At 55.1% G+C, this 13971-nt stretch overlaps 3 protein-coding genes across 7 annotated transcripts in view; 1 reads left to right on the top strand and 2 right to left on the bottom strand.

Annotated features, from left to right (window-relative positions):
- Positions 1–503, bottom strand: part of SPECC1 (sperm antigen with calponin homology and coiled-coil domains 1) — an 87321-nt gene extending 86818 nt beyond the window's left edge. The window contains exon 1 of the mRNA XM_015646479.3: positions 449–503. The gene's annotated coding sequence lies outside the window, so the exon portion shown is untranslated. The remainder of the gene's footprint in view (positions 1–448) is intronic.
- A 240-nt stretch (positions 504–743) lies between these two features.
- On the top strand, positions 744–4607 carry TIMM22 (translocase of inner mitochondrial membrane 22). 2 transcript variants are annotated; one of them, XM_015646490.2, is made up of 4 exons: positions 744–1021; positions 1389–1585; positions 2586–2658; positions 3687–4607. In XM_015646490.2, the coding sequence occupies exons 1-4, from the start codon at positions 793–795 to the stop codon at positions 3761–3763; spliced, it is 576 nt and encodes a 191-aa protein (XP_015501976.1). In that variant the 5' UTR covers positions 744–792; the 3' UTR covers positions 3764–4607. The 2 variants fall into 2 exon arrangements, with proteins under 2 accessions (XP_015501976.1, XP_015501975.1); XM_015646489.2 differs by lacking the exon at positions 3687–4607 and having other exon boundaries at positions 757–1021; positions 2586–2798.
- Positions 4608–5413: 806 nt separating this feature from the next.
- The window catches only part of ABR (ABR activator of RhoGEF and GTPase), a 38245-nt gene continuing 29687 nt past the window's right edge, over positions 5414–13971 (bottom strand). For 3 of the 4 annotated variants that reach the window (XM_015646487.3, XM_015646486.2, XM_015646488.2), the window contains 7 exons: positions 11159–11218; positions 10956–11065; positions 10571–10710; positions 9970–10104; positions 9611–9716; positions 7901–8048; positions 7466–7746 (listed from right to left, as the gene is read on the bottom strand). In XM_015646487.3, coding sequence (XP_015501973.1) covers positions 7657–7746; positions 7901–8048; positions 9611–9716; positions 9970–10104; positions 10571–10710; positions 10956–11065; positions 11159–11218 — 789 coding nt within the window. In that variant the 3' untranslated portion in view covers positions 7466–7656. Of the gene's footprint in view, positions 7747–7900; positions 8049–9610; positions 9717–9969; positions 10105–10570; positions 10711–10955; positions 11066–11158; positions 11219–13971 lie in introns of all 4 variants that reach the window. The other variant, XM_015646485.3, reaches the window with a different exon arrangement.

Genomic DNA, 13971 nt, shown 5'->3' with positions numbered 1-13971 from the left:
CCCTCAGAGCCCCGCCGGAGCTGCGGGCACGACCCGGCTGCCCTCAGAGCCCCGCCGGAGCTGCGGGCACGACCCGGCTGCCCTCAGAGCCCCGCGCGGGCTGAGGGAGCCCGGCCGCCCTCAGAGCCCCGCGCGGGCTGAGGGAGCCCGGCCGCCCTCAGAGCCCCGGTTCGGCTCCGGCGGGACGGTGCGGACACGGGCAGCGTGCGGAACCTGTTGCCCCCAGACACCGGCGCACGGCCGGAGTCAGCCGCGGGGAGGATGCTGGAACACGGCGGGGATACGGCGACACCTCACCCCCTCCCCGCACCTCAGCCAGAGCACAGGGACTGGATCCCGCACTGCGGCACCTCGGCGCTCCCCCAGCACGGGGATGCCCGGCGCGAGGCTGCCAGTTCTCCCATCCCCGTCAAGTCTCCCCGCGCTGCCCTCACCACCCCGCGCTCACCTGCAGCCGCTGCCGACCGCCGCCGCGCTCGAGGGATGCTCCGCAGCCGGAGCCCTCACCTCACCTGCACCGGCCGCCAGGGGGCTACCGTGCGGCACGCCGGGTAATGTAGTCCCCCGGCTGCCTGGGACGGCCAATCCCCGCGGCGAGCCGCGGAACATGCCGGGAGTGGTAGTTCTCCCTGAAGGCGCCGGCGCGGGGCAGACTGGGAGGTGTAGTCAAAGCTCTGCGGTGCACCGCCGGCTTCTCCCCGCTGCGGAACTACAACTCCCGTGCACCTCCGCCGCGGCGGCTCGAGCGGGCCCGGACGCGGCGCCGAGCGGCCGTGGGTGTGCGAGCCCATCATGGCGGCCCCACCGCCCTCAGCCCCGGGAGAGCCGGCGCCGCCGCCGCCGCCGCCGCTGCAGTACAGCCTCCTGCTGCAGCACCTCGTGGGCGACAAGCGGCAGCCCCGCGTCTGGGACCCCGCCGCCCTCGGCGGAATCCCCTGCCCGCCCAAGAGCGAGGAGCAGAAGATGGTGGAGCGGGTCATGGAGAGCTGCCCCTTCAAGGCGGCGCTGGCTTGTGTGGGAGGTGCGGCGCTGGAAGGACGGGGCAGGCAGCTGTGGGGTGGTTCGGGGGTCCCTGTGGCGTCGGGACAAGGGCAGATGGAGAAGAGGCTGCAGCCCCCATATTTTGGTATTCCTCCTAAGCCTATTCCAGTGCTTTGGACGTATTCCAGGCGGGGATCTCTTCCTGTCTTCCTTGGAGAGACACAGGTGCTGATGGCCTTTCCTCAGCATAGTACAGGCTTGTCACAAGTGTCCATAGGACCAAAAGATTCCTGCCACTGTTACAGTTCAGCACTCACAGGCAGCAGGAGCAGAGCTGCTTCATTGCCTGCAGGGAATATACTGTTCCAACCCAGCCAAGTTAATTTCATTCTGTTTATCTTTTACAGGATTTGTTCTGGGAGGTGCATTTGGTATCTTCACAGCTGGCATTGACACCAATGTGGGCTTTGATCCCAAGGATCCGTATCGCATGCCCACAGCCAAAGAGGTGCTCAAGGACATGGGGCAGCGAGGCATCTCCTACGCCAAGAACTTCGCCATCGTGGGTGCCATGTTCTCCTGCACGGAATGCGTGGTAGAATCTGTGAGTAAGAGCCTCTCAACCATTAAGAAATGTGTTCTGGTACTCTTTAAAATCTTTTACTAGATCCAAATAAGTACATAGATCCTCTTTGCAACAATCAGGGCAATGGAATAGCCTGCTTTTTCCTTTCTTGGCTAGCAAAGCTTTTCAGCTTTGAGATCTGTCTTCAGAGCTGCTGTTCTTTGACAGAATGAATAACTCTGCAATAGCAAAATCCTTTTCAGTTTAAGTCCTGGATGTATTGGCAAGCATAGGCATTACTTTTTAAAACCATAGCTTCAAGTGCTTGTGTAAAATGTCAAACTGAGTTGCAACATGGTAATTTGAATGTCTAAAAATTTCATATGCAGAAGGGGATCCTTTGGTGAAAGTTCTCACATAACAGGCCAGTTTTCATCTGGCCTGTACAGCCAGAAATGACCTTGTGCAGCTCAGTGGTAAATCTATCGTCTGCTTTTAAATAGAAAAATTACCCTGTTATGAATTTGAGTCCTGCCTTTTAATTGAAAGGCACAATTACTTCTTAACTCATCTAGAAGAAAAGTGTATCTGCTTGCACAATGGAGCAGAACAAAGAGATCTCTGCACTGGTGAAAATCCAGCATGTCCTGGCTATGGAAATAGTCCATCTTTGTCAGCAGGTGCTGTGACTCTCACCTGTGCCAAGGACCAGCTACATGGCCAGGCTCAGGGCTGCTCTCATGTAATTATTGCACTTTTAGACTCAGGACTGTGTTCTGGGGGCTGTGCTAGCTCACCTGAGGATCCTTCCCACAGCACTTCATTGCACCATATGGATTTGTCTTACCTCTCCCAGTTACCTGCTCCTTCCTCCCTTCCCAGCCCTGCAAGTTTGGGAGTGCAGGGCCATCTGCTGAGAGCAGAGGGAAGAACATCCTCAGTTGAGAAGGGGATGGAAGGTTGTTTAATCTTTCTTGCTGTTAGCACAGACACTGTTTATTCCTTATTTACTCATTGACTCTGATTTCTAATTCCACAGTATCGTGGGAAGTCAGACTGGAAGAACAGCGTTATCAGTGGCTGCATTACAGGAGGAGCCATCGGCTTCAGAGGTTTGTGGTGCTTGCTGGGACCTGTTTCTGTGATAACTGTGATAAGATTGAATTTGGTTATGCAGCACACGATGTTCTTAGTGCAACACACACACTGCAAACCTCTTTGCATGGGTTTGTGGTGAAGCCAGTGTGAGAGTGTGCTGTGGACTGGCAGAACTGTCAGCTCCAGAAATAATTGTGGATAAGGAAGGGTTGGTCATAGAGGAAAATCAACAAAATTCACTTGAAAGAAAAATCAGGAAATGGTGGTGGCTGTCCACACTCTTCTGTGGTGTCATGGGAGAGAGCCAAAAATACATACAGAGCAACTCAGAAGCTCTTGTGTTAACTGAGCTCTAGACATCCACCATTTCACTGTCTCTGCTACTCTCCTTTGAAATTAGAACTAAAGAACTCTACTCTCTTCTTTTGTACCATGTGTAAAATGATTTTCTCCTTTCTCATGTATCAGTTCAAACAGAAAATTCTACTTATATGTGAATGAGAAGGAGCACTGGGGTTTTAATCCAGCAGCACTACTGGGGACTTTCCTTTAGTGGTAACATCTGGGAAAAGCCCCAGGTAGGAGAGAGCTGCTGTGTTCATCAGAAATATCAAGCTTATCTCACTCTCCATGAGAAAAAAAAACCTGTTGTATGGAGCATAAATAAAAAGAAAGCTCTTGAAAGTGCTTCTAATTGAGCTTGTTAAATTGTGTCTGTCCTCGACCTAATCCTCTTAGAGCTGTCAGAGCAGTAGCTGCTCTTCCTATCCCTCCCTAGTCCCACCAAGCCACTTGCAGGGCTCAGATGAGAGCACAGTAAAATCAGCAGTGGCCACTGGAGGGTTCTCTTCTGTCCCCTGGGTGAGCCTGAGGACACAGCACTGAGAGAACAAATCCTGCTGGCTCCAGGCAGTGGCAGTGTCCTCTGGGAGAGTACATGTGAGCTCAAAGAGCTGTGTGAGCTGTTTGAGCCAGCACAAGTTACTGGGAAGAAGAATATTTTTCCTACTTCGTCTCATTGTTTCTCATCCTTGCCTTACAGCTGGGTTGAAGGCCGGGGTGATCGGCTGCGGGGGATTCGCCGCTTTCTCTGCTGCAGTCGATTACTACCTCCGGTAACAGCCCTGTCCCTCGGGAGCAACATTCCCTGTTCCAGTGCTGCTGCTGAGAGCCTGCATCACGGCACAACCATCAGGCTTACCTTTCCACTGCCTCTGGAGTCCTGGCCAGTGTGAGCAGGGTGGTGGTGGCCACTTTCTGAATGACTAACAGTAACCTGGCTGCGAGCCCTGGCGAGCTGCTCCAGGCAGGCTTGTGGGAGCATGGGAGGACGGAGCTAGGCACAGAGCAGCATCTCCAGGACACATCAGCTAACTTCAGTTTCCAGGAAATATGCCTGGACTCTGAGCACTTTCGATCCTTTGGGGCTGATTTTTGATTAAGTCTGTTGCCAGCATCAAAAGAAGGCAGAAGGACTATCTTCTAGGAGAAACACACCAATTTAGGTTACCACATATTTGAAGGTGCTGCAAGTGTTTTAACAGTCACCAGTTTGAAGCTTGCTACTCTGTTGGGGAGAGGTAAGATCCTGTGGAGAAATAAGTTTGTTCCAGGCTTTTCTTGAAATACCATCTGAAGACAAATCTCCATCTGTACAACTTGTCTTATTTCAAGTACAGAGATGAGCGCCAGATTTCTTTACCACGTTTTAAAGGGAAAAGCAGAAAAGAATCCTTAGCCTTTGTGTGGTTACTGGCAGATGAACAAAACAGTTCAAGGGAAAAAAAGAGGTTGTTGCTGAAGTATAATTCTCTGTAGCCACTTGGCTAGCCTGATTTAACCTCACTGTGGGAGTACAATCTTGCTACTGCTTTAACTGCCCCAGGCTCACCCCATTAGTTCCAGCAGTTTGATAGTGAAACTTAGAAAGCAGAGTTGGGAGAATAAACCAGTGTTTGACAGATAACTGCACACAGCCTGCTTCCCATCACGTCCCTGTGCCACCTCCAAGTGCCCCAGTGTTACACAGGGGGAAGTGAAGCTGGTCAGCATTGGTGCTGAGATCAGAACATCTGTTTGTTAGCTCAAGAAGCTGCTGCCTCTTTGATTGGTGTTCTATCTGCCCTTCTCCTCTTCTAACCAAACTCTGTCCTCAGACCTCAGAGGGTCATTTTTAACCTTTATTGAGCCACTCCATAAAGGCAAACACTACCTCTCATCTTTGAGGCAGTGGCATTTCAGATGCAGTGCACACACGTAATATGGATTCTCCCACCCACTTCCCCTCCTTTGCATCCACAGTTTGCATCCCAGAACAGTGACAGCCCTTGTTAACCTGGGAGAGCAATATTACCCATGTGTTTTGGCTGATACAGTGGTCAGTTTGGAGACACATTGGCTCCCATTCCCACATGGAAAGAAGTGGGGAGACAGCACCATGTCATCTATCAGATGATGTTTCCAGATCTCCTGATGTCCCTTCCTCTGCCTGTTCAGTATCCTCAGGCCAGAAGCTGTGCAAGTCAGCTGAATTTTAAGCTTGAGTAATTCTAGGCTGATTAAACAGGCTGGCTCCAGACAGTCCAGGTTTTTTTTTTCTCCAGAATGCAAGGATGTAGCCCAAACCATAAGAAGTCTTCAAAGATTGCCTGGCACATTGCCTGTGCTTATACCACTGGCTTGAAGTGCAACTAGCAAAAATTCCACAACAGAAAAAAGAAGCTGCAATACCAAGGTGATCAGTTAGTGCAAACAGCAACACCACAGGGATTCTTTTGTGCAAATATCAGGGCTTTGCATTTTTATTAACATTTTTTTTCTCCTCATGAGGTTTTACAGCCATTTAAAGTTTATAATCTACAGAAATTGAAACAGAACACAAACAAAAATATATCCTTAACAACTTTTGAAAGTCAAATATTAATTAACAGTTCTATTCTACCTGTAGCTGCAAGAGTCCACCCCCCTCTTTTCCTTGCTGTAGGGACAAGCAAAAGCCAGTCATGGGGACAGCCACAGCCCATTGTGCTGGGCCGTGGGGACCGGGCCTCCAGCCACTGTCGTGGGGGGAATTTGGCTGTACAGAGTCTCCATCTGGAATGACAGTGTCGTGGACAGAGACTTGGACACATGTAACAAATCAGACACACACAGGGATCTGTAGTGCAGTCAGATCTAAAGCTCGGCCTCCTTACTGGGTCCAGGGCCAAGACAGATGCCTGGTTATTTTCTGCAATGCTGTTTCCCTTCTGTTTAGCTGGTAGTCAAGAGGAGCAGGGTCTGGAGTGTGAGCCCTTTGGAGGGGGACTGAGACCTCCCCTCCTTGGTTGCTTTGCTGGTGCAGGGCTGGCAGGTGCTGCCTTCCCCAGGGATGTGGCTGAGGACATACCTGGTGCATCAGTGGCTGGGCTCTACCTTGAACAGTCCATTAGTTGGGAGGGTAAAGGCAATGCCACTGTGAGGGACACGCTTGGTCACTTCTCATCCATCTCCATTTGGCACAGGAGAGCACAGGGCCAACGCAGCTGGGGAGGTGGGGGGGCTTTTCCCACATGAACATGGACTCAGCTCACAGAGCCAAAGGTTTCGTGTCCCAACAGGGTCCAACACTTACGTGGGAGTGTGGGGGACATCCCGGGAGCCGGACACTCGGGCAGCCTGTCCTGCCTCGGGACATGGCGTGACAACTCCAGCCATCAGCTTGGGAGGGGTCAAGAACTGGAGCCACTAACAGACCTGAGCTGGCTGGGCACAGCTAATCCAGCAGCAACCACTCTGGGAGAAAGACAGAACAAAGCATTTCTGCCTTCAGTCACGAGGGCCATGAAGGCTTTCCTCCTTCCATCCTTCTGTGCTGGTTCCCAGGCTGGGTGACCATCCAGCTGCTGCAAAGCACTTGCCTCTGGCAGCCAAGCTGCCTCTGCCAGCCAAGGCAGGGCCATGTGCTGCCATGTGCCCAGTGCAGCAGGGAAGGCCAAGGAGGAGGAAAAAACATCTCCTTGTCCCCATGGTGATGGGAGGAAAGCTGGTGCCCCAGCAGACTGTGCCACGGGGTGCGTGTAGCGCTCATGGCAGTGCTGGGCTAGCAGGGGCATGAGTGCCTCACTATGGCAGAGATAGAACTGAACAGCAGGTACCATGTTCTCCACCAAATTTCCAAATTGGGAAATTTGGGACCACATCAGTGCCAGAGCAGATATGGGGTCAGCCCATGGTGCATGAAGCAATCCTGCCTGGCTGGCCATCCCTTCAACCTGCTGTGGATCAAGACCACAAGAGCACCTCTGGCTCCAGCCTTGTGTGAGGGGTTACCTCATAATGCTACTCAGAGGTGAAATCCAGCCAGGGGAGCAACTGCCACGCCACACACACACAGGCAAAGCTGGGGCTGGAGAAGGGACTGGCCTGAAAACACCCAGAAGAGCCTTGGCAGGGAGGAAGCAGCACCCTGCTCCTCTGTTCTTGTGGTCGCAGGTTTGCTCGGGCCGGAGCAGGATCCAGGCACAGGGTCCAACATTTGCGCAGGCAGCGAAGCCAAAGCAGAGCTTGTTGTCACTGTCACCAGGAAGGGAAGCCCATGAGCTCCCGGCCTCAGAGCAAGCTGGTGCTGCACATGCAGGTGTGGGCAGGGAGCTGGGCAGCAAACAGGCACTCATGGGGCACTGCAGGCTTCAGGCAACGGGTGTCTGGTAGGAGTGAGCAGGCAGAAAGGAGTCCAGGAGAAAACTAGCCAAGGGGGAAGCCTGTGTCCACAGCTCTTGTCAGTCACTACCTCTTTCGTTGAGCAAATATACATAAAAACAATCCTTGAACACGAGAAGGGACATAAGACACGACTACTTTACAGAGAGGGCCTGGCACCTGGTGGGACCGGGCCACTGGAACGTGATTGTACAGGAGCTGCTGGCAGCACCGTCCTGGGTCTGGGCTGGTCTCCCCTGGGGGCTGTGATCCAGTCCGTGTCCCCCAGCAGGGAACTGGAGTGTTTGCACCTGGTGCCTTCTGCCTGCAGGCTACACATCCGTGGAGAAGTAAAGTGTGTTGCGTTTGAGCTCGGTGAAGGAGATGGGAGGATGCTGCAGGTAGTAGAGAAGGACCTGGACCTGTAGAAGGTAAATTGGGGGGGGGGTTACTACAGAAATGTGTGTTACTACAGAAAGGGGAAGAGCTGCCACCTCCCAGCTTGTCCCATCCAGCAAAGTAACAAATCTACCCAAACAGGCAGGTGAACCCCTCCAGTACCCACCCAGCTCTTACCTGGGCCATCACATCATGGGACCAGATGTCAGAGGCCAAGGTGAGGTGTGCCTTGCTCTCCCCCTCTGAGGGTCTTAGAAGTGTTGGCCCGAAGACTGTGGCCAGATTGTGGAGAGACATTTTGTTGATAGGCTCCTTTTCAGCCACCCTGTGGGGTACAGAGAGAGAGGCGGTGTCAGCCCCTAACGATGTTCAGGAGTGGGGAGCTGTGGGGCATTGTGGAGGCCGAGAGCTGCTCTCCCTTCTCCCAGCAGCAGTAAGGCACCTCCAACTTTTCACTGTCCTTTGTAGCCCTCAGAAAACCCAGGTGCAGGGCAGGGAGCTCTGCCCCCTTCACGGCCTCCGTCAGAGCCGCCGGGCCTGGCCGGGAGCCCTGGGTGTGATGTGGCAGCAACCAAGCGCTCGCTTCTGCACTGCGGGGCCTCCACCCTTCGCGAGCCTGCAGGGTACCGGGAGCTCTGCACCAGCCTGTGCCCCCTGCACCCACTCCCCTCGAGGCTCCCTGCCCCAACAACCCTGTGGGAGCCCCGCCAGCATCGAGGGAAGCAGGACCATAACATTGCCATGTTAGGAGGCAGCTGTGCTCCCCGGCACAGGCTGCTCGCTTGAGCCCCGGCCAGGAGAGCAGATGTGGGAACTGGCTGTGCCCGGTTCTCAGGATGGATTTTTCCCTCTCCATCCCCCAGCATCAATCACTTTTTCTGTTTGGTTTTAGCCAAACCAGAGGAACAAAAAAAAAAAGAGTCTTCATGATGCAAGTAACATGAGCCATAAGCCCCAGTTCCAAGCTCTGGCCAGGCTCTGTGTTCTGCTCTGCTGTCCTTGACATGCAGCCCTGTGCTTTCCACGGGTTTTGGGTCCCCAGGTTTGGATGCATCTCATCTGGGCCAAGACAAAGCCTGTCAAACCACACACTGACTGCTTCACTCACCCTGGGACAGGTGACATCAGGTGTCACCTGCAGTTCTGGGACATTTCCACAGTGCTGCCTATCACTGGTTTTTGCCAACCACTGCTGACAGGTGACAGGGATTGTTGCACCTTGTAGCAAGGGCTACTGCTGCACTGGAGGGAAGGGACACAGAGCTGTTTTCCTGCTAAGGGGGACACTGCAGAGCTCCTAATTGATTCCTGTCCTGTGCTGAGGCCAGCTGCTCCCTGCAGAGCTCATCCAACCAGCTGCACACCGGCTGCAGCAGCCAAGTGTTCTCTGTTTCCAGGGGCCGCGTGCTCCCTGCAGAGTTGACCTGGAGTTACTGGCCAGGCACAGCACAGGCCCTGCTGGCACCATGGCCGGTGGTCCTGGGACTGCTCTGGAGGGGCAGAACGGCTCCAGGATTGCCCCCAGCATCCTACAGGGCCCAAGGAGAGAAGATGTGGAAAGCCAACACCAATACCAGAGAAGGGTCTGAACAAGCTGCAGCCTGGGAATACGCCAGAGCCCAGAGAGATGGGGCAGGTGGGACACACCTGGAGCTGTACCCTCTTGGAAGGGCTGGGACAGGACCCCTCCATACCTGCTGCTGCTGGCCCTGGCTGCACCAGCACAGCACCATCTGCCTCCAGTCTGGGATCAGCCTGCAGCCGTGCAGGCACAACAGGAATCAAACAGCAGCTCAAACTCTGTACATGTCCCACCCCCATGGAAAAGCAGTGAGACAGACTCGTCCTGCATCTCCCACCCATCCCAGGCAGCCCCTGAGCCATTACCTTTTCAAGTGCTCCAGCAGGAAGAGGAAGGTGATGAGGTTCGGGTCAGGCAGCGAGCGGAGAAGGTGCATCATGCAGTTCTCCTTGGCAGCAGGATCCGAGAGGGCTGGAGGCAGAGGGAGAGGGCTCAGGACAGGGTCTGGTGCAGCAGTAGGACCCACCACAGCCAGATACCTCCCAGCAGCCAGTGTGTGAGCACTGGGGAGCAGCACCACAAGCCCTGAGCTGGCCTGGAGCCAGCAAAAATAGCCAGGACCAAGTGAGCTGAGCTGGGAAGGACTCTTGGGAGTCTCAGAGCAAGCAATGCCAAACAGAGCCACGTTTGTGCATCAATCTCTTCCCCATCCCTGAGCCCTTACCGATCCCCTCCATGAAGGCGGGGTAGAGTCTGTCAGTGAGGAGGGGCTCAGGCAGCTCACGGAAGTACAGCTTCAGCGTGCCAGCGATGGCATTGATGTCCATGTCACTCAGCATCACCAGGATGTCCTTGTTATCTGTCCAGAGAGCACCCACATGTGAGGCCTTCTGCCCTCTTTCCCCTCCGGGTCTCCACCCTCTGTGTCACTCCAGCTATCCAGACAGGCTGCCAGCTGGAGAGCAGGGACAGCACTGCTGGGTTCACAGCCCCATTAGCCAAGCTGAGGCTGGGAAAAGCCGAGTGGTTCCCGCCTGGCTGGGCAACAGGACACAGAACAATTTGCAAATCCATTTGTAACGTTTCCCTGACTCAGTGACTCCCAGGAGCCAGCCAGGAGTGGCGGCAGCTCAGAGACATCGAGGCACACACAGGACTGGGATCTCTGGGGTTTTTTTTTGCTGTTTTTGTGCCTCCTCAACCCCAGTCCCTTCCTGTGCAGAGTGGCATATCTGGCACATGCACAGTGCAATAACCAAACCCTGAGCTTGCAGAGGGCTGGGGGGGTGTCCCATTGGAACACCAAGCTCCCCCAGGACACTCACTCGCATCAAAGACAGCTTTCAACGCCTGAATGTCAGTGGCGACTCCGGAGATCCTGTAGATGCCGACCTCTTCGATGCCCCTCTTCTCCACCTCCTCGATGCACTGGCGCACGATGTAAGGCACCTTGGAGCGCTCGCGCCTGGCTCGGGAAGCGGAGCCGTCAGCAAAGATTCCCAGGGGAACCCGTGGCAGCCGGCCCAGCCCTGCAAACCCCGGGCCAGGGCCAGGATGGGCATGCAGGAGGGAAAGATGGCAACGGCAAAGGGAACAGGAAAGTCCCCAGCAGAGAGCAAAAGCCAAGCTCCCCAGTGTTGGTGGGAGAAAGGGGACACAGTGTAACCCCACACCCACCAGAGCAGATCAGCCCCACAGCCCTGCATTTACTTTGTCACAACACTGATTTTGACCCCGAAGACACCAGTCTGCTTTTTGGACGGGGTCCTCTTCAGGCTCATGTCTCTGCTTGTGAATTTCATGGAGAACTCCACCTTGATCTGTGGGAGACAGGGGGTGAGAACTGGCTGGCCTGAAGGCAAGAAGGGGCTGCATTCCCAGCGAGGGGCTGTGACTCCCCTGGCCCCACTTACCCCGTTCATCTCAATCACATCCATGTGCCAGTTTTTTGTCTGCACGGCCTGTGGGTCCAGCTGTGGAGAGAAATGGTCTGTGAGTTTTGTGGGGACACAGCCTCATGCCAAACCTGCTGTCATCCCAACCTGGTGGCCCCCAAAGCCCCTGATCTGCAGATGGTATAGGGCACAGGACATACGTTTCCTGGGCAACATGCTGCTCATGACTGGAGGATGGAGAGGTTCCCCTTTAGGGTCTGGGGTGCCTCTGGCTGTGCCCTGAAGCCAGGTGAGCTCAGCCCCCCTGTCCTGCCCTCTCCACAGAACCCCTGCAAGGCAGTGCTCTAACCAACACCCGAGAAGCAAGAAACTTCCAAGAAATTAGGACTATTTCTGGCGGCAGATTGATGAAACAGAACTAGGGCAGCGTTTTCCATGCAGAAAAACAACATCTCCCCATAGCCAAGGCTATTTATAACCCCTGGGAATGACAGGCTATGCTATTTCTGGCTTTGGGGCTAGCAGGGGACTCAGTGACGCTGCCCCGGCGCCCGGGTGCAGCGAGAGGTGTTGGCATTCCCAAGGCCCCGGCACGTGCCATGGCGGGTTCCGGGCCCCAGGGCTGGGCAGAGGCGGGTGCAGTTCCCTTTTGGGGCTTTTTGGTCCCCAGCTGCTGGTATAGATCCGGCCCCATCGATCCCTGTAATGCACAGGGCCGGCAGCCCAGCACTAATGTCCCCTTGGGGAAGGGGATGGGATATGGGAGCTGGTGGGGGCTCCCAGGGCTCAGGACATGCAGCTGCCAGGCCACACTTGTGCCAGGCACATGGGGTCATTCTGCAAGGACACAGGAGCTTCCTGCAGCTGCTGGGTCAGGAGATGCTCTGGGCAAGTGTAAAGATGTGCAGAGCTGCTGCTCCAGCCATGGAGCTGCTGCTCCCCTGCCTATAAAGTCACTGCAGGTCATGATGGGGGAGCACTGTGGGGTCCATCATGTCCCTTCTTGCACAACAAGACCCCACAGTCCCAAGGACAGGCTCTTGGCACAGACTCAGCAAGGTGGCATTGCCACATGCCCAGCCCTGTGTCACAGTGAGCCTGAGCAGCTCCTCAGCCACGGGAAAACAGCAGTGCCAAAGGTAGCACAAAGGTAGCAATGCTGCTGTCTCCAGCATGGCCCAGGAATGGCTCCTGACATGGAGCCCTCTCTGGTGCTCCAGCCCAGCACATGGAAGAGCCCAACAAGTGCCACGCTGCTTCCTCCGTGCCAGCCCTGCGGCTGCTGGAGAGCAGGAGGAGAAGGAAGGCTGCAGCTGCCCTAGGCTCCCATGGGACTCTGCAGCAGGTCTGGACACTGGGATCACGAGACTGCAGCCAGACCACAGCCAACCCCAGTCCTGCTGCTCCAGCTCCTCTGTGCTCCTCCCCAGCACTGCATCCCCCACAGCACTGCCATGCAGCCACCACAGCCAACACCACAGTCCCAGGGACTTTCACCCTTTTTCCCACTCATCCCTGTCCCACTCATGGCACTGAAGACCCTTCACCCCCCAGCCAGGCCAGGAGCCTCCCTGCTCTGCAATACCATTTTAACTGCAGCCACAATACATGCCTTCCCCATTCCTTGGGTCCTTCTGGCTCTGATGGCTCTGGCAGCTCACATCTGGAAGGGCTTTAGCAGAGCTCTGAAGAAAGCTTTAATAAAAGCCAGGTTAGCTGCTCCCAGTGCTGTGGACCCTACCCTGAGCATGTCATTTTCCTGCTGCCCCTTCCCCCCCACATGGGCAGAATCATCCCACAATAGCCAGCAGGGCCCAAATTTGGGCTAGTTCTGCTGGCACCATGGGCCTGAGCCCCCCTCGAACTAGGGCAGGTCCCTGTGCACTGCTGGGGCAGCACCTGTGGCCTGGCCCTGCTGCTCTCCAACCCTCCTGGCCAGCACCCCAAGCAGCAGCAGCAGTACACGACTCTTCCACTCCCCAGTTCAAGCAAAGCTGTGTCCAACACCTCTGTCCAGGCACGGGAGGATGGATAGGAGTATCCACCCATAGAGCCAGAGGCAGCTCCTGCCCACACAGTGCTGACAAACACCCCAAGCTCTGACCACCATCTCTTTCTCCTCTGAAGGGAGCTGCCTTGCTCCAGCAGGATGCAGGGACATCCCAGGTTAGTGGGGAACTCCTGGGCTAGGAGAACAGCCTTTGACCCAGCATTGTGCAGCATGTCAGCTATTCTTTGAAAGGTCAAATGGCTTCAAACACCACCCCAAACATCTCAGCCAGGTCACTAGCATGTCTCCAGGCTGCTCCTTCCTGCATCCCAGGGACTCTCAGCCATGGTGGTATCCATGCCCAGGTCAGCATGTGGTGCTGCTCTCATCCATGGCTAGGTGAGACATCTTCTGTTTGTTGCCACAGGGATGTGCCATCATCCTAGTTTTCCAAATTATCTGAAGCTGTTTGCTTGTAGGACAAGGCCCCAGGTTGTGGAGAAACAGGCAATGAACATCCTGGAAGTCCTGCAGCATTTTGTGTGTTCTGGGGATGTCCTGTTGGTGCTGACCCTCCTCTCCTACTGCTTGTCTTGCCCATGGGACAACTCCAGACTTGAGGTGACGAGGCCACATCCTGGAATTCTGTCCTCAAGACACATCCAGATCAGACAGTGTGACAGACCCAGGCAGGGTTGGGTGCCAAGAGCTCCAAGATGAGGAGCTGGTAGGGCTCCCAATCCTCATGGTGGCTTCCCAGGACCCCAAACTGGATGCTGTGGTGGGGCAGGGCCTATGAGGCTGAGAATGTCTCTTCCTCATATCTCAGGCCCATGAGGTC

This window comes from Parus major, chromosome 19 (assembly GCF_001522545.3).
Source record: "Parus major isolate Abel chromosome 19, Parus_major1.1, whole genome shotgun sequence".
Classification (NCBI taxonomy): domain Eukaryota; kingdom Metazoa; phylum Chordata; class Aves; order Passeriformes; family Paridae; genus Parus; species Parus major.
This window is presented reverse-complemented; position numbering and strand designations above follow the sequence as displayed.